We start from the raw sequence: 20,487 nt of genomic DNA, 5'->3' as shown, positions 1-20,487 counted from the left end.
CCTGCATGAAGATGTAGTCCAATAGGGAGTAAACTCTATGGGCCCCGGAGAAATAAAAGTATTGTCTGGTATAGGGATGTTTGCGTCTCCATAAGTTGAACAGCGCTAGTGTATCCACAAATCGGACCAGTTGGGTAGTTTGTGGGCCTCCTCCCTGGGTTTCGGAGCAGTCCAGCGATGGTTGCACCACATCATTAAAGTCCCCACCTAAAATATGGAGGGAGCTGGGGGTCTCCAGCCAAATATCTACCACTTTGACCAGGGTGGGATCCTGGAGACGGGGAGGTGCATAGACATAAATCAGGGTAAGTTCCTGCCTAGCCCACATGCCCCTAACTCTCATATATCTACCCTGTGGGGCAGTCCATCTCTGTGTCACTGTGAAGAAAGGTGATTCTTTTTGAACCAGTATTGCCACACCCTGGAACCGGGGGTGTAACCCGAATGGGCCATTACCAAATACACCCACCCTCCCCAGATAACGACATTGGGTGCCCTGTGAGTTTGTCTCTTGCAGCATGACTATGTCGGGTTGCTAATATAGGTTGTTACCAACCCACGCTTGATTTTATTTCCCAACGCATTCACATTCCACATTAACACCGTAAGCTCAGGGGCGGTATGTGTAGAGCCATCGTATGTTTGTGTAAGTGTTCCGCCTACTGTCTACTCCCTCTCGCCGCCCATGTGTCACCACTTCTGCACGTTCTCCAAAGACCACCACTGTGACGGAAAAAAAAAAAAAAACTGCTGTTGAACTCGCCCTCCCCCGAAACCAATCCCCTCTCCACCCCACACATCCTCAATGCCACTTAAACCTCATCCACAAATAACAAATGTGTACAAGAAGATATGGAGAGGTCCATCGCTCAGCCATCTAGAACATCCAATATTATAAAACACTAAATCACATAAGAAAAATAGGAAGAAAGGAGAAGATAGAAGAGAAAGAAAATATGAGACAACCGAAAAGGAAGAGAGAGCAAAGCTATGGATGTAGACCAGTGTCCAGAGGCAAAGTTCAGCTGTGCTCTCCCAAAGAGGGGGTACCATGGGCCGCTGTTATTTGGTCACTGGTTGGGTCTCTGGCAATTGGAATGCCACTTCAGGGGTTAGGGTGCTCCAGATCAGTGCTGTGGGTCTGTGACTGATGATCCTGTCCCATCATATCTGTCTCTCAGGCTGCGATCTCAATAGCAAGGCGGTGCAAACTCACTGTCTCGAGGATGATTCTCCCCGACGGACCCAGATAGGGAAGGCATAGACAGTACTCACCCCCGGGCTTTGGGGCAAGACTATGATAATTCTCCATGTCTGAGGACATTCCTCCCCCACTCACCAGCACTTTCTTTGGGTACGGGATGCTTCCTACAGTCTGCATAGGTCCACAGTCCTTCCTCCATCGCCATTGCTGACTTATCTTCAGTCGGCTCCCTGGCTCCCTGGATGACTGAGGGCTGGGCCCTGCATTCAGCTGCGGCGGGAATCTGGGCTGTTCCTCCAACCAGGGCCAAGCCTCCTCCAGAGTCTGAAAGAAGAGGGCCCTATCAAGATACAAGACCTTCAGTTTAGCAGGAAACATTGATCTGTATTGGAGTCATTGGGCACGACGTTTTGTTTTCACGGAACATGAAGCATTGATGCTGGACCTCGCGACTGTAATCAGGAAATACCATGATTTGGGGGTTTTCGTGGCGGGAGTTCCCTTTATTATGGGCCTCCCGGAGGATCATATCTCTCTCCAGAAAGTTAAGAAACTTTCCTTTTATGTGGTGCGCGGTGAGGCGAGACCCAGGGGGTTAGCCTCACGTCAAGGACCCTGTGCGCACTTTCTACTATAAAGCATGTGGAAAACTTGTCAGAGGGGAAGGTGGCCGGCAGCCAGTTGGTCAAAAACACGTTCGTATCTGTGCCCTCCACCCTTTCTGGGAATCCAGCGAAATGGAGATTATTTCTGCATGCTCGATTTGCTGCATCCTCCAGGGACCACATGATGTCTGCGTTGGATCTTGCAGGTCTCTCCCACACCTTTCTTAAGGCTATGTACCACATCCTCCACCTCTGAGACCCTGGTCTAGGCTGTCGTCACCTTCTCCGGTACATTACGTAAGTCTTGGCGCAAAAAAGGGATACTTCAGAGCAAACCTTGCCTATCTTGACCTCAAGTGCCTCACTAGAGGATTGGATCACCTATAAGAGGATCATGTTGGGTATGGAGGATGCATCAGCCTCCTGCTCCAGCGGGGGGCAGAGCCCTTGTATATCGGTCCATTTTGCCTTGTCACGATTGGTTGGCCTCCGTGTCCTTAGCCATTGCCCTGGGTGCTCTCCAGTCGACCTCTGCGCAGGGAGGATGTCACACTGCACCCCTGTGGGGAGGAGGTGGGGGACCGGTGGGAGTCATTGGGCGGGGAAGGCCCGCAATTTCAACCCCACTCTTTGCCGCGGCCAATGATGGAACTCAGTATAGAATAATGGGGTAACCCAGTTTTGTGCAGAACCTGGGGATTGGTACTTTAAGGGAACAGTGGTTCTGCCACCTATTTGCTTCAAAGAAAGTGTGAGAGCCTATGATCAATTCTGTCCCTCTTTTAAGATGAGATTAACATTTATTGAAAAAGATTTTCTTAATTTTATCCAAACCAAAAAGAAAACTCATGTGTTCCAATTCCAAGATATGATTTTATAGTACATTAATATAAGTTGTGTAAACAATTTAAACACACATATATTATCTACTGGCGGTCGCAAGTACATAGTTATAGTTACAACCTAGTTTCCATAGGAAATCTCAAAATTCTATTTTGGATAACTTTGGCGCCGGTTGACGAATCCTCGCGAAATTTTCAAAACAAATGGGGCGCTCCGTTCAGCTCCTACCCTGAAAGTCTCGGGGTGATTCGTCAAGCGGGGGCCGAGAAAAAGGGGGGGTCCCAAAACGCGTTTTCCCCCATGCATTTTTCCATAGGACCTTTAGTCGCAGCTACAGCCCGAAACGGCTGAACAGAATTACGTGAAATTTGGCAGAGAGGTAGCCATAAGGTCAAGGAAGTGCCTTTTGCAGGTCTGGTGTAAATCTGTTCAGTATTTCCTGAGAAAATAGTATTTAAATGCATATCAATATCTATACGCGCGCACTGTGCGCGAGCGCAATTCTGATTGGTTGTTAGATGTCGGTAAACATTCAAATCGGTCGAAACCAGGAAGTGTCGGCCACCATTTTGTCTCTCGCAGTCTGAGGGGGTGAAAAAAAAAAGGTGGAGAACGTGAAAAGGGGGCAGAGTGGACAGTTCCTGACCCCCTAGCCTTGGTCAGGGGGTCACAGAAGGACCCCCAAGGGAGAAAAAACATTTTTTTTTTTAAATCGCGAGGTGCGATTAATAAATACATAACTTAGCATTTAAAAAACCGTACAAATTCACTGAAAAAACCATAGGTTTCACACACGTTATAGTTACGAATTAACATTTAAAAAACCTTGCAAATTCACTTAAAAAACCATAGGTTTCACACATGTTATAGTTAGCTGGACATTTCACTCGTAAAAAACCAATGAAATTCCCCCGTTATAGTTAGTGCAGGCAACTATAATTCATGCAACTGCAATCCTCTGCTGATGACGTCAGATATTACATCACTGATGACATGTGTCTTTATGAAAAATAAATATTTGTAATATATGTATAGCTAAAGATTAATGGAAGAAGACATGGGTAAATAAGTGTCTAAATACAGTGATGTAATATCTGACGTCATCAGCAGAGGATTGCGGTCGCGTGAGTTATAGTTGCCTGCACTAACTATAACGGGGGAATTTCAATGGTTTTTTACGAGGGAAATGTCCAGCTAACTATAACATGTGTGAAACCTATGGTTTTTTAAGTGAATTTGCAAGGTTTTTTAAATGCTAATTCGTAACTATAACGTGTGTGAAACCTATGGTTTTTTCAGTGAATTATATATATATATATATATATATATATATATAAACACACACACACACACACAAAGATAGACTCTATACAATTACACTTAAATTTGTGAATTGAAGTGAACATGTGAATTGAAGTGAACACAGAAAAATATTTACATATCACAACACATTATATACATGACACATGAACATATACTCAAAAAACACATTTAGACATAGTGTGCGGTTTTTAGAACATAAGTATCAGTCCAGTAGGTAATTTCTCCTGTTATTTTCAATTGTTCTGGGTGATCATTAGCACTTGGTATTAAAGTGTCGACGTTTCGACCCCTGGAATTTATTGCGATATTGTAATCGTCCGTGTGGGGTCTTCAGGACTAAATAGTAAATCTGTATGTGGCCTGTTTAAAAAAGTAAATACATGAAGGTACTTTAGTGTGTTTTATAAGGATTGAACAAAAGATTAGAAGTGGAGAGACCATAAGTCTCTGCTCACCTTCAAAGAGGTTCCACCCTGATATGTATTACAGCACGGCAACTTGTACTCATGCGATGGTTGACCTGTCAAGAATATGCCTTACAGGGAATCGGGTATAGTCCCTGTAAGAGCTAGCAACTAAGAAATTTAAGAATGTTTTCATGACGAAATAGATGGTGACAGGCATAATTTATTCTTGACAGGTCAACCATCGCATGAGTACAAGTTGCCGTGCTGTATGTATTTACTTTTTTAAACAGGCCACATACAGATTTACTATTTAGTCCTGAAGAAGACCCCACACGGACGATAACAATATCTCAATAAATTCCAGGGGTCGAAATGTCGACGCTTTAATACCAAGTGCTAATGGTCACCCAGAACAATTGAAAATAACAGGAGAAATGACCTACTGGACTGATACTTATTTTCTATAATGTGTTGTGATATGTAAATATTTTTGTGTGTTGACTTCACGTCACAAATTTAAGTGTAATTGTATAGAGTCTATCTTTGAGTGTGTGTATATATATATGTGTTTAAATTGTTTACACAACTTATATTAATTTACTATAAAATTATAGCTTGGAATTGGAACACATGAGTTTTCTTTTTGGTTTGGATAAAATTAAGAAAATCTTTTTCATTAAATGTTAATCTCATCTTAAAAGAGGGCCAAAATTGATTATTGGCTCTCACGCTTTCTTTGAAGCAAATAGGTGGCAGAACCACTGCTCCCTTAAAGTAATGATAGAGCCCAGCACAGGCACATATCCTGGCCTGCTACCCTTCTCCACTCCTTCAGCCGTTGTCGGTGCAGAAGATGCCAAACGTTATCTCCTCACTGCAAGGGTCAGGACCAACTCTTCCCCCCCCCCCCCCCCCCCCCGTGGAGTCCACACAAGCCTCCACCAGGGCCATTTCGACTGCAATGTTCGACACCAAGAATGCTCCCTCTTACAGTCTCCTCGTTAGGCAATCCGAGAAGCCATCTTTGTCTAGGACTCAACAGTATGCGATAAACAAGGCGGGGCCTCAGTCTAGGGACCCTCAGAGGTCCTCGTGACTGGTGGCTCGTGACTGGTGGTGCCCTCAGGAGATCCAGGCAACATCATCACAGCGGAGAATAAGAGATGAGGCCCCCCGAGGTGCTCTCTCAATCTCTTCAGCAGTCAGCCTAGGGTTCACAGCACCCATAGTTCTATGAGGGCCCGTGGATTCCTGAGAGGACCGTCTGCCTACCAACCAAATGGTAGGCCCCGACTAGGCCTACCAGCTCCCCTCCACAGCGCCTGCATCAGCAGCTCGCAACAGGCCCTGCGGGATTGCCCCCCCCCCCCGAAGGTGGCAGGGCACACTCAAGCCTCCATGCTCCTCCTCACCGGCAGGCACCCCTAAGGGCCACTCCCGCACCTCTGCTGCCTTACCCTCCAGTGGGGGCCCTATCTCGGTCAAGGGGCCCATGTCACCCGCTCAACTGGGACCATGTGACGAGCCTCGCACACACGGATCGCTGGTCAAGTTCTCCCGCGTTCCAGCTCCCGTGCTCCCGGGAATGACACTTTGAAAGGGGTGTGTGTTGGAGAGGATGCACTCACCACCACAGTGCTGGAGTGCCCGCGAACGAGTTGGCGTGAGGAATCCGTCCGTGCAGGGAGCGGTTGCCACCATGTTGGCCTGTTCACAGCAGCACTGTAACTTCAAGCAGCAAAGAGTGAATACACTTGACCCCCCAGCAATGTGGCGCCCCTCAGTGACACAGGGGAGCCGCAGCATCAAAGGCGTCGTCATTGCACACCAGATGTTCCCTGGTAAGGCAAGATCAGTCTCGGATTAGGTGCTGTTTGCTGGAGCACACAGAGTGCGATTACCTGGCCATGTTGCTGGCCACGCCATTCCACGTTTTTGCAGATGATGAGCTGAGAAAACGAACCCCCCTTGGTTGCTCTGTGCTTCTACCATCAGAGCATTTTGAAGTATGTTTTGATGGGTTTTCCAACTGTCATTAAGATCATATCGGAGCAAAGCATTCAACAGTTTTGCTGTGGGCTTTGGCTTTCCTTGTGTGTTTTTGAAAAAAAAATTATTTTGTGTATTTTTTTCTTATAAAGGAAAGCAGATCTAATGACAAGATATGTATTGGCATGCATTTTTCATGCAAGCGCTTAATAACACGCTGCTGGATTTATGGGCATTCAGTGTGGTCATCAATTTTTGTTCATCAACTTGGATTATATGTAAATTGCAATTTTGAGATTGAATATTAAGACATTTTCACTATAATTTCTACTGTGATTCATGTGACCTTCCTCATCAGGACATAGTCTATCATATGGTCCGAATGTTTTGAAGACGGTGTTCTTTCATCTATGCCACTTCACAGCTCCATGGTTTAGATTTTCTGAAATATATTTTTAACAACCAAAAATGTCCATGTCTACATCACCCATTTAAGAAGATTTCCGCATTTTTGGGGAATTAAAAGAATTACTGGATTATGCTTTTAAGTTGTAGTTATCTACACATGCTATGTGCATGAGTGTGTGTGCTGGCATAAAAGGTTTGCAGATTTTTATCTCCATCCTTTTTTCTCCATCGTAAAAAATATTTCCTCCCTACAAAAAACTTCTTTCACCTCACCCTTTTAAGATATGAATGTGCTGCTTTAATTTTTCCAACATGAAAAAATACTACCCCTTGCACTTACCTGTTTATTGACAGGAGTATTTTTATGCTTGTCCTGGAGGCGAAATTGACTTCAAACTGTTTGTGAATACCCACGAACTTAGTTCTTGTGATCATTGCCATTCTAGTTGGTTTTCCACAGTACACATTTAGATAATAACTTGCTTATATTCTATATAGTGCTTCATACCTCAGTTTAAGTGTGTAGGTGCCTTAAATTACACTTGTTGCCATTACACAGTGTAATGATGAGAGGCTGAATTGTCCTTACCGGATTTGAGCCGGTTGCCTGTGGTCATACCAAACATCAACACCGACTGCTTATCTACCTGAGCCATTTTGTTGCCTGCCAAATCAGGCTCAAGGAATCTGAAACTGTTCCAGACAGGCATACTTAAAACATTTGTTACTGCAGTTCCATACAGTTCTTTTTTGCACACAGTCAACACTCTCCTAAAGGAAAATATCACTGTTCACTTTTCTAACAAACTGAGCCCAAATGATACACATTATTTCAATAATCCTGGCTTTAAGTTTGACAGCGGGGTGAGGTGATGCAGGGACTGTTTTATTGATCTTCCAATAAGGTTTGGATTGATGTAGGTCTGCCTCTTGCAGACTACATACATGTGATATGAGCCGTACTCCCTTGAAGTTCTGTAATGTGTGAGGGAATATAGACCATGCGGCATTAGACTCTTGTCTCTTGTCACAGTGTGAGATTATACAGGCTTTGCAGTCTTTCACATATATATTGCTTTAAGATGATATAGGCCTAGATCTGCTAATGTTCTACAATGTTATAAAATATTAACAATTGAGCTATCTTGTGGGGGGGGGGGGGTTGTGTGTGTGTGCGTGCCCTTTACCCCTTGCATAATGATGGTTCTGGCATTATGGAGTTATCTCTTGAACTTTTTGAGCGTTCTTCAACTAATGGTGTCTCTTCTGACACAATCCATTCGTACAATTGTGGCTTCACTGTCATAATGGTGGCCTTGTGGTGTCTAAGGGCCAGATGTACACACACACACACACACACTAGAGGAATACTGATTTCTAATCGCGATCATTTCCCAATCAAAATTAGGAAATCGGTATTCCCAATGAATGAATTACTTTTATTTCCAAATAGTGGTTTCTAGTAGGTCATAAATTGACCTACCTCATGAATATTAATGAGGTAGGTCACAATTTGCGACCCGTCAGGAATCTCAGCCATCACAGGGATGGTGGCCTGCTGCGGTCAGTAGACCACCATGTCTGTGATTGATTTTTAATAAAGAAAAGTATTTTTTCAACGTTCTCGAAGGGGCAAGGGTACCGACAGAACCCCTTGCCAGATGCAAATGCCTAACCACCACTTTTAAAATGGTGGTAAAGTATTACTGTTTTGCGACAGGAATTTGGTCACAAAACAGTCATACATACCATACTGACTCAGTATTTGGAAGGGAGGCCCAAAACACGCTTTTTCCAAATATCAAATCACTAATGCAAATTGAGATTCAGTAACAAGTTACCGAATCACATTTTCCTGGTCGCACACTGCCCGATTCTGCAAATCTGTCTGTTGCGCCCAGAAAGATGTTTTGTACAGCTGGTCCAAGGAGACTCTGATATAAGGGTGGCTATCCTTCACATAATGCATTGTAAGCATTTTTGCTATACTTATTTTTATTCTGTCATAGAGTTAGGCACCTCTGTTATAATGGTGGCCACCCTTAACGTATTGAGGACATTCTTGACCTAACTTAATCTGTGCCATTTTTGATACAATAGCTGCAGGTCCTGACAAGTTAGCATTTTTGGCTTGTAGTGAATATTCTTGCCAAGTAATGGTAAATGAGCATGTAAGACAAATTCTGTCCATGTAAGTTGAGTAAGTAATTGACAACCTAATGTTAGGTGACCAAAAATTAATTTACTGAAATCAAGTGATATTTCAAAGCAAAGTAAAAATATTTATTTTTCCAGAAATTTACAAATTTTTCTATGGGGCAATTAAGTATTTTTAGCACACATTCTGTAGTTAATAGCAAAATGTGTTCATATTTAGAAATTAAATTAATAAGCTGATGTTTTTAACACACAAATATTGTATTCTCTAAATTTATATAAAGCTAATAGACAAATGCAAATTCATGTTGAGTTGCGGTGGGAGATGGTTAGGCACTATAAGCATTACCTATTGACCGCTTTTTATGCTGTTACTACACTGAATGCTGCCAGACGCTCCAAAGTTGTCACTCTTATTAATACAGTTGTGGGCCCACTTTAGTTCTTCATTAGAGTTTCATATTTTACACATTTAAGGCTAACCTCGTTTGAGCAGTGCTATTTTTTTAAAGATGTTTTTATTATAGCGAAAAACATATCAGTCACAGGTATAGCAGCAATCAGTGCATACTCATATAGATGTTGTCCACAGAACATATCTAACAAACGTTCACTGTCAATCAGCCATTTGTATCCTGTCTGTTCCATCGGTTCTCTGTCATTTCCATCCCTGTAGGGGGCGATACACACAGTTCACCCCGCTATACATTCCACTTTCCCCATTTCCTATCCCATTTCTTGGGACATCCTCTAGACTTGAATACCTCTTTTTCTGCTATCATACATTCATCTAAGTCCTTTGCCCAGCTCCTCGATGATGGTATCTCAGCTGCCCCCACTTCATAGCTATATTGTGTTTTACCAGTGTAAATCCTAGGGTAACCCACTGTTGTTCTACCCCTGTAAGGTCTGTCGCCTCCCATATGTCGAGGAGCCCCAATTGTGGTGTCAGTGTGATTTCTTTCCCTATTGCTCTCTGCATGTGCCGTGTAGCCTTTTCCCATAAGGCCTGTATGTGGAGATATTCGCATATGATGGGATAAAAAGTTGCCTCCCCATGACATCGGCGGAGACACAGCGCATCCTGTCTGCTCCCAATCTTTGCAAGAGTGACCCCCATGAGGTATGTTCTGTGCAGGACTTTTAGTTGGATAAGGCCGAGTCTTCGCTGGATGGTTGCCTCCTTTGGAGACATCAACGCCGTTTGCCAGTCGTCATCCTTAATTAGTCCCAGATCGGTTTGACACTTTTCTCGGAGGGATTGAAACTGGTTGGGTAAATTATTACAAAGTTTTTGATTCGTTAGCGACACAGCTTTTCTTAACAGTGGTTCAGAAAGCAGTCTATCCTCAAGGGAGGATGACTCCGGTACTTCCTCTTTACCGAGGAGTGCTGCTTTGAGAGTGTGACGGATTTGTAGATAGCAGAAGACCTCTCCCTGTGCTAGATCATACTCTTCCTTCGATTGAGCAATGCTATTTTTACATGTTTTGTTTAAACTCTACTCTTCTGAGAAGACGCTGCACATGCTGCTTGTTTTCATAAAGCCCTTCTCGTCATGTAATCTATACACACCGTTCAAGGCTAGGAACACAGAACAAGATATCCAAGGGCTTGCGTTGCCCATTCGGAGACCACTTCTAACATCTAGATATCATTGCATCAGTGCTGTACTCCTAACACAGTGGCTTTTATTATAAAAACGATACACTGGTCAGAGAGGAGCACTCTGGTCACGACAATCCTGGAATGAACCCTGTGTTGGACATACAACTTTTTTGACACTGATCTTCCATCCTGCAGAGAAGGATTGTCAATCCTGTTCTAGGCCTATTCCCTGATCCAGCTATCCAGGTATGGGGCCTCAGGATAACGTAAAGAGATTAGGGAGAGGGTACATCCGCTATGCTCTCAAAATAGAGGTACTAATAGGTAGAAATATATTGAAATCAGACTGCCATGGTTGGACTGTTTATTCTTTTCACCATGTTTATAATGCTGGTTACTTTGCTTTGTTTTATTTGCCTAATAGTCGCAGCTCGTTCTTTGTACGCAAGACTACGATTGTTTCAATAAATGTTTTGATAACATTATGCATATCTTCCCTTGGGAATCATTTCGAGGTTGCCAAAATCACCTTCCACCCCAGGAAGGTTGGGGATTACGGTGAGGCACTGTGAGCTAGGTAGGAATTGGGCCGACAGTCTCTGATGGTGTAGATGGACTCAGTTCCTACATTCTGAAGTTCTGTCATCCTAATATGCAGGCCTACCTTTTTTAGTGGGAACCATATAAGCATACTGCTTGGAATGGCCATTGATGTAATCTGGTCCGGTGTAGTCCCTATTAGAACACTGGTAATATCTGTCAGGAACTTGGTATAATTCATTGATCAGATGTAGATCTCATGAAAAGAGTATGTGGTGGGTTATGCACCACGCCTACAGACATCCAGTGCTTTTTTTAATGTGGTTCTTTCAACCTCTGTATGTTCCTTTTTCACAGATGTGAAACCATCGAATATTTTGGTGAACTCTCGGGGTGAGATCAAGCTCTGCGATTTTGGAGTCAGTGGCCAACTTATTGATTCCATGGCCAACTCATTTGTGGGCACCAGGTCGTACATGTCGGTAAGTGCAGATTAACGCTTACCCCCAAAATGCAATGATTTTGCCAGTGGAACCACAAACCTGTTTCACACCATCCTCTTTGCGAATGTTTTTTTCTTATTATCATCAGCACCACAGTCGAGCTCTGAACTGTTCTCAGCACCACAATCCTGCTCTCACAATTTTACAGTACTTCTAGCACAGAGATAATGGCGCTTAATCCTTCTCAAGCACGATTCTTCCCACTACTATTTTACATTCCTCCATCATAAATACAACTGTTCTGCTTTCATGCTACCTTTGTTGCAACAATCCTAATGTAACACTGTCTTGGGTACCACATCCTGCCATCGCACTATTAACTGTACCACAACCCTGCCTTAACACATTTCAAAACAACGAGCCTACTCTTTCGGCATCCTCAGCATAATAGTCCTGCTCATGCATTATTAACAGTGTCTTAGTATTGCTTTCCCACCATCCTCGAGCACTATCCTACTTTCGCGTTCTAATTTTACCCTATACTAACCATGCTCTCACAGTTTCCCCAGGAGACTAAAGCAACCATCGAACCTTCATTGAACCAAAGACTGCCATTGTTAGCAACGTAACTCTTGACTCTTACCATCCTACAAAGCAGAATCCTGCCCTTCACAGACCTCAATATCTGTGTCCTACTTTACACTGTCCTCAATACCACAGTCCTGTTTTCTTGCCATTTTCTGAAACACAATCTACTACTCGCAACCTAGTCAGTAGCACAACCAGAGCCTCAACCTATTCTCTGCCATAGACCTATCCTCAAACGGCCTGCATCACAATAGTCTTCTCAAAACGCCTTCTGGACTGTGCATACCTGGACCATATTCTGCTTGAAAATCCTCTGTAACAAAGTCCTACCGGTACAACACCCTCTGCAACACAATAGTGCCTACATCACAATCATGTCTTCTCATCATCATAAGTAACACCATACTGGCCTTGCTCCTCAGAAACATAGCGCGTCACGTCACAGGAGCACAGTCTCACCATAACACAATACTCTGCACTACAATTATATTGTGGCACAGTCCTCTGTACCACATCTCCCCTGACGCGATCCTATGTACTGTTTTTCTACTCCGTTTTAACTTTGCGCCTTTGTCCTGCTGAACACCATCCTTTATACTACTATCCTATCCTCACACAATCCTTTGCACCTGAATCCTACTCTCACACAATCCTGTACACCAGTTATGTCCTCCACCATTCTTTGCTCTGTTATCCTACCCTCAAATCAGTAGTGTAGGATCACACCATAGTCAGTACTACGGTCCTCGCTACACTCCATCGTTTGAATTACAAACTTGTCCTCGGAAAAAAACTTGGTACCACAATCCTATCCACACGCAATTCTCTGCTCCACAGTCCTACTGTTATACCATCCTTTGCTTCAACACACTGCCGTCACACAATCTTTCTGCAGCACAATCCTGATATCACACCATCCTTTGCACTGCGTCCCTATGCTCCAAGAATCCTCTGCACCAAATTCTGGCCCTCATTATCCTTACCATAACAATCTTATTGTCACACAAAATTCTACACCACAATTATGTTCTCACTTCCTGCACACACAGTCGTCTTCTGCGCCACCTCCAATATCTCGCACATATTTAATATCCACTTGTGTGGGTGAGTGGGTACATCTCCCACACACTGACAGTTTCCTGGCATGCTAATGGATTGTGTGGGCTGTGATAAGTGGGTTCTCTTCTGGGATAATGTCAGCTCAGCATATTGTCAGTGGAAATGCTTCCCTCTATTTAGTGCTGTCTCTCGTGTTCCAGGCAACTGCAGTGAGGGAGGGGGCTTGGTGAACCTCTTCCAAGTTGGGACTCTTTGCACTTTCATGGATGCTTAGACATACTGCAGTCCATTTGCCCATTCATTCTTTGATCTGTCTGCTGAGAGACTGTTCACTAAGGTGCACATTTATTGAGAGTGGAGTGGGTGGATGAGATATTTAGCAATAGATACACCAAAGCACTATAACACCAACAAGAAGCAGCAAACATCTTAGGCGCCACAGGTAGTCTTTGGGGGTTGAGAATATGCTGCTGGACATTGAGGTTCTACGGACCACAGGGAGAAAAAACCCCAAAAGGAAAAATGGAGACATTGATGAACGCTGTTATTGGAACACTGTAGCTATGAAGTCCATGCCTTCCTACAAATGAAAGCTAAAGTTTAAGCAATTTAGCATAGTGCTGAAGATTGCACTTGTATAACACACTTTATGCTGTAACGTCTTTGTGTGCTGTTATTTTTGCATTTATATAGCATCAACCACCATTGTGGTGGAATCTAAGCTCAATCTCGATTTGATCGCTCTTTTGTGTGGATCTGGGGGTAACCAACGTTTGATAGCATATGTTGTTTTTATTGTTGTTTGTATGGCCAGTGTAAAGTTTAGAAGTTGTTTGTGTTAGTGTGATAGTTCAAGGTGGTTCATCTGGGAAGATTTTGCAATCAATCAAGTAGTATTTGTATAGCATGTCTAATCACCTCAGGGGGTATTCAGGCGCTGTGCTGAAGGTATCAGTCGAAGAGACAGGTCTTGAGTCCCTTCTTGAAGTGGTTCAGCGATGGAGAAGTGCGGAGGGGGAGGGTGGTCCAGGCTTTGGTAGCAAAGTGGGAGAGAGCGTCCTCCAGCGCAGCTGTGGCAGATATGTGGTGTCTGAGCAAGGGCAAGGTGAGAAGAGGTTTTCTGGAGGGTTGGTGTTAGATCAGGCAGTGGGCATGTGTTCCCTCCACAACCAAGCATGTATTCTAATGCTTGGTTGTGGAGGGTTTTTGTATGTGCGGGTCTGGAGCTTGAACTGGAATCTCTTCTGGATGGTGAACCAGTGGAGGTCTTTCAGGTGCTGGGTGTCCTCTGGGGGAGGGGGGAGGGGGGGAGGGATGCAGATGTTTCTAGAGTGGCCAGTGTTCGTAGTTAGGCTGCGTTTTGTAGGAAACAGATGTGTGTTGGATGTTTGTCTAATGAGTCATGTTGTACTTGGTGGTTTTACATAGTTGCCCAGTGCAATGGGTAGCAAAGTGACGGATTCTCATGTGATTAACTATGCTCTGCTGACTACATGAGGGGTATTTTGTCTGTGTTCATCAGCCTGTTCTTAGGAAGAAATTTAATAGGACGTTTCGCTTCTGTGCAGAATTCTTTGTTGAGTAGTAATGCTTTGACGGACGAGGCCGCCAATATTGTATAGCAGTGAAATGAGAGAGAGCTATATATGTAGCAAATACAGGAGGGAGCACCTCGACATGTGACAATAAAAGTTGGTAACATCACAGGATGTTATCTATATCACTTCTCCCTGATGCATCCAGAGGCTTGGGTCAGCTCTGTTGGGTGGGTAAGGGAGTCTCTGTGACACACTTTATAATGCCACAGTGCAAAAAAGAGGAAAAACAGCACAGCCCAAGACAGCTAAGATGCTGTAATCTGCTCCCACCAATAGTGATGGACCCTGTGCTCATGCAGCCCAAGGGAACAACCCACCCAAGGGCTCCTCCCTACCGAGCAGGTTTTCAAAGAAACATAGACGTGACGGTGGTGGGGAAATCACCTGTTTCCTTGGCGTTTCAATCCATTTGAGAAAGTACCATACTTAAGAAACTTCCATTTCATCTCCATGGTCTAACACCGCAACCGAGAAAACTCTATTCCTTGTTCCCGAGCTCCTCTGAACAGCCACAACCACCACCTTGTCAAACCAGCTCTCATCCTTCATTGCACACCTGCCTTGCTGATGAAATTACCTAAGCAGGTTCGGGAGGGGCGGTCCATACTAGTTAAATTGCCACCAACTATGTAGGTACAGGAGTGGAGGCTTCAGTACAGTTCACCGGATTCCTATTTTGCTGACCTGTTCCGCTTTGAATCACTTATCGGTGTGACTAAACACTTCACAGCAGTTTCACCTTGGGATTCAAGAGAGAACTTTAGAGTTATGACTGCAGGCTTTTCAAGCAAATAGCATGGTCTTCTTTGCTTTGGTTTCTTGTTTGCCTTACCTGACCCCAAGAGTGAGGAGTTCTCATTCAGAAACAATCTCATTCTAGATATTACTACATTGGGGGGATATTAAGGCTGGGATAGCTCCTTACTAGGCCATTTCCTGGACTGCATCCAAGTCGACTGTTATTTTGCACCCAGCCATAGCCAATTCAGCCTTGGCCCTGATCCAACAGGAACAGTCCAGTCCAAACTGCCAAGCCAGTGTACGCGAGACCCACGGCTGGGAGGACCTGTTCTGGCAGTTCAGGCCAGACAGTTCCTACTGGAGCAGGGCCAAGGCTGATTGGCAAATGGTTGGGTTATGACAGTCTAGAATGAGGTCCAAGTAATTACCAGTGGCACATATTAATCCAAGCATTACACCCATCCCTTTTTTGTATACTTCATAACATCCTATAATATCTGAGGTCCTGAAAAAGGGTAGGATTGGAGTGTAGCATGACACCCTCCCATGTGCTATTATCTACTGTGCTCTTCATTACTCCATTCCTTAGCTTTCATGAGGTACATCAGCACCCCGAGATAGACATGCTAATGCTTACTAACAACTTAAACAAGCCTTTCTCCTTTCCTAAGAGGACCCATAGTGGACCATGTCATCCACCATGTCGGTTACTTCTGTGGGTGACCCTTTAGATAGGCACAGAAGGTAAGATGTGCATAATGATGGTGTATCCCCAGCGCCCAGGTACTCTCAAGGACCGATAGAATGCATTTTTCATTCTTTAGACATCAAGTCAAGCATTACAGTTAAGTTCAAGAGAACACGCTGAGCCTCCCTAGATATCTGTAGGTTCAGGCCTAGGTTCAGGGGAAGGAGTCTGGCTTCAAAGCGGAGTGCAGCTTCTCATTTTAAGTCCAAGGTGCTGAAGTGCTTAGGCATCAGACAGATGTCCTAGAGAGTGGCAGCAATACTGTTTCTCAGCATACTTTTGGTCTGCAGGGACATGGATAGTACCATGGGATTCCCTGTATTTCCCAACCTCGTAGAATTTAGAGGAATGGGAGCACCTCCATGGCTATAGCAAGGCATACTCTGGAATAGTTTGATTTACAATCATACCTTCGGAACTAAAATATTTAAACAGATGCACAAACGCATGCAGTGAGGTATGGGGTTGTTGATTGTGAAGCTTCAAAATCTAACAGGCTGCTGCTCCCACATTCCTGTTGCCCTTCCTGTCAGACATGAAGAGCATCTGGCACTCCATTTAGTAACGTGCATGGTGCGTTCTCAAAGATGCCTTTGGTAGTTAAGTATCATATACTCTCCAGGGAAGTGGGCAGAGAGACACGGTTACTTTTCATAGTCGCAAATGGGCATCAGCTTTTCTATGCGTTTCAGAGAGGACACAGCTCTGATGCTCAGTCTCGAAAACCGTCATACGAACAATTTTTTGGGCGGGTTATTCTTTAATTATACATTCTGCCACCGAATTCAAAGGATAGCTGGCGAGCTGTTAGGTGGAAATATATTTCACCTACCTAAAAGAAGTGGCCAAGGGTGCAGCATAATCCTTAACACACCACAGACATGGAAACAAGAGAAAGATATCTCCTTGGTCGATGACATGGGTCCTATTTGGTTATATTTATCATCTGGACCTCAGAATCTAGGCACCCACCAGCAGATTTGATTACAAAAAGATTCTCTTGTCCCTTACATTTCACTAATCTTCCTAGAGCAGCATTTCCCAAACAGTTGTCTGGGACCCATTGTTGGTTGCAAAACTCCTAGGTCTATATGCAAGTAATATTTGTGCTGCTTTTTTTACTGTGTGGTTGTGTGTGTGGTTGTGTGTGTGTGGTTGTGTGTGTGTGGTTGTGTGTGTGTGGTTGTGTGTGTGTGGTTGTGTGTGTGTGGTTGTGTGTGTGTGGTTGTGTGTGTGTGGTTGTGTGTGTGGTTGTGTGTGGTTATGGTTGTGTGTGTGTTTGTGTGTGTGTGTGTGTGTGTGTGTGTGTGTGTGTGTGTGTTATAGTGATATAGTGATATAGTGATTGAAAACAGGCGTGCATTGCCCATTGGGCCAAAATAGCTTAAGGACTTAAACTGCCCCTCTCCTCCCTTCCCCTCATGACAGCCCCTCCCCTACGCCACCCCTTGTGTTTCTTAGACAGTGCTGCCCCCCTCCCCTTTGAAAAAAATAAATAAACAAAGGCCTATCACCGGGGGATGGGCTCTCCGGGGCCGTATTCGGCCGCAGGAGGGGGGGTCACACACCCTTCTCCCTTTTTAATAATTTGTACTTTTTTTTAAATGGCTTAGGCCCTGGGGGATGAGGACCCCGGGGCCCAAAAGGGTCAAGGGTAGGGGGGCCACACATCCCCCCCTTCCTAAAAAGAAAAGAAAAAAAGAAAGAAACCCGCAACTCACCGGAGGCCCCGCTCCCTCCCTGCACCACTCTGGTTTGGGGGCTAATGTCCCCTTCACTGGTGAGGGTCCTTAGGGGCCAACTAGCCCACCAGGTACCTCCAGTAAGCCCCACACAGTGGGATTGATGAGAGGTGGTCTGAGTCCACGCCCCTTTTTACAACACTCTGCAAACGCGCCTCTTGTCGCACTGATGTGGGGCGATGGGGTTCCCTTGTGTCCTGAGGACTTCAGGACTAAAGTGGACTTCATCCCCCAAGCAGCAGTGCACCAGGAGGCGTGTTTGCAGAGTGTTGTAAAAAGGGGGCATGGCCTCTGACCACTGTCAGCAATTCAGCTGTATAACGCCTATTAGAGGTAACAGGAGGGCTAGTTGGCCCCCAAGGACCCTCAGGAGTCAAGGGAACTTCATTCCCCTAACCAATAGCACGCCAGGAGGTGCATTTGCAGAGTGGTGGAGAAAGGGGGTGCTGCCTGTGTCCACATCTCAGCAATCTCATTGTGTGGGGCTTACTGGAGGTAATAGGAGGGGTAGTTGGCCTCTTGTTACCTCCAGTAAGTCCCACACAGTGGGATTGCTAAGAGGTCTTCAGAGGACACGCCCCCCTTTCTCCACCACTCTGCAAACGCGACTACTAGTAAAGAAGCATTTGCAATGAAATAGGTCTCGCGTTTGTGAGAGTTAGAGCTATTGGCGTTGTAAATTTAAGTTTTTTACTAATATTTTTGGGAGTGGAGTGGATGTACGTTGCGTGTAGTTGAACTATGTGGTATGTTGTGCAGTGAAATTATGTGGATAGAAAGTATGTGGTATTTAGTGTATAGGAATTATGTAGAGTGGGATTATGTGTTATGCCAAGTAATTATGTGGTATGGTAGTCTGTGTTGTGGAGTGGTAACCTCAGGTTTAGTTTCCATAGAAGCTAAACTATAAACTCAATGAGACAAAAAAAAAATAAGGAACCACTGAGGAGCACTTCTGGACCTAGTCAGAGGTATGAACAGGGCCACTGAAATTATGCGGCTGTTTGGCTGCACCGATGTTCGCATGATTATACATTTTCCGCATTTTCCACATAAGCCATCATCTACTTCATAATGTGCAGATTTGAACCAAAAATACCTTGTATCTAGCTCAAACGGCTCAAACGTTACCAAAAATGCAGCGACAAGTGTTACAACATGGTGGAAAGCCCTTTGCAAACCTGGAATGGTCACCTGTTACTTATTGCTAAATGTGGGTGTTAAATTGGTACTAATTGTGCGCAAACCACTCTTGCTTCTTTCTGTGCCTCTGTTGCCTCTTTCTGCATTTCTCTTGCTTTTTTCTGCACCTCTCTTGTTTCTTTCTGCAAGTCTCTTCTCTTTCATCACTACTCATGCTTCTTTCTACACATCTGTTGCTTCTTTCAGCACTTCTCTTCCCTCTTTCTGCACCTCTCTTGCCTCTTTCTACACCTCTCCTGCCTGTTTCTGCACCTCTTGCCTCTTTCTGCACTTTTCATGCCTCTTTCTGCACCTCTGTTGCTTCTTTCTGGACTTCTCTTGCTTCTTTCTGTACCTCTCGTGCTTCTTTTTGCACCACTCTAGCCTCTTTCTGCAACCTTCTCCCCCCTTTGTGCACCTCTCTTGCCTCTTTCTGTACCTCTCTTGCCTCTTTTTGTAGTTCTCTTGCCTCTTTCTGCACCTCTTTTGCTTCTGCACTTCTCTTGCATCTTTCTGCACCCCCTTGCCTCTTTCTGCACCTCTGTTGGTTCTTTCGGTACTTGGTTCTTTTTGCACCTCTCTTGTAACTTTATGCATCCATGTTCTCTTTTGCTGCACCTCTTGTGCCTGTTTCTGTAACTCTCTTGCCTTATTCTGCACTTGTCTTACCTCCTTCTGCACCTCTGTTGCTTCTTTCTGCACCTCTCTTGCTTCTTTCCACACCCCTGTTGCCTCTTTCAACACTCATCTTCCCTCTTTCTGCACCTCTCTTGCCTCTTTATACACCCCTCTTGCCTCTTTCTGCACTGCTCTTGCTTCTTTCTGTACCTCTCTTGCTTCTTTCTGTACCTCTCTTGCCTCTTTCTCTAACCTTCTTACCTCTTTCTGCTCCTCTCTTGCCTCTTTATAAACCCCTCTTGCCTCTTTCCGCACTGCTCTTGCTTCTTTCTGTACTTCTCTTTGCTTCTTTCTGTACCTCTCTTGCCTCTTTCTGCACCACTTTTACCTGTTTCTGTTTCTGCAGTTCTCTTGCCTCTTTCTGCACCCCTCTTGCCTCTTTCTGCACGCCTCTTGCCTCTTTCTCTAACCTTCTTACCTCTTTCTGCACCTCTCCTGGCTCTTTCTGTACCTCTCTTGCCTCTTTCTGCAGTTCTCTTGCCTCTTTCTGCAGTTCTCTTGCCTCTTTCTGCACCCCTCTTGCCTCTTTCTCTAACCTTCTTACCTCTTTCTGCACCTCTCCTGGCTCTTTCTGTACCTCTCTTGCCTCTTTCTGCAGTTCTCTTGCCTCTTTCTGCAGTTCTC

General features: G+C 44.6%; 1 protein-coding gene across 1 annotated transcript in view; it reads left to right on the top strand.

The window, feature by feature from the left end:
* Positions 1-20,487, top strand: part of MAP2K1 (mitogen-activated protein kinase kinase 1) — a 208,079-nt gene that overhangs the window by 132,847 nt on the left and 54,745 nt on the right. The window contains exon 6 of the mRNA XM_085644619.1: positions 11,442-11,566. Within this exon, the coding sequence (XP_085500745.1) occupies positions 11,442-11,566 (125 nt within the window). The remainder of the gene's footprint in view (positions 1-11,441; positions 11,567-20,487) is intronic.

This window comes from Triturus cristatus, chromosome 3_1 (assembly GCF_964204655.1).
Source record: "Triturus cristatus chromosome 3_1, aTriCri1.1, whole genome shotgun sequence".
Lineage (NCBI taxonomy): Eukaryota > Metazoa > Chordata > Amphibia > Caudata > Salamandridae > Triturus > Triturus cristatus.
Note: the sequence above shows the minus strand (reverse complement) of the source record. Positions and strands in the feature narration are given on the sequence as shown.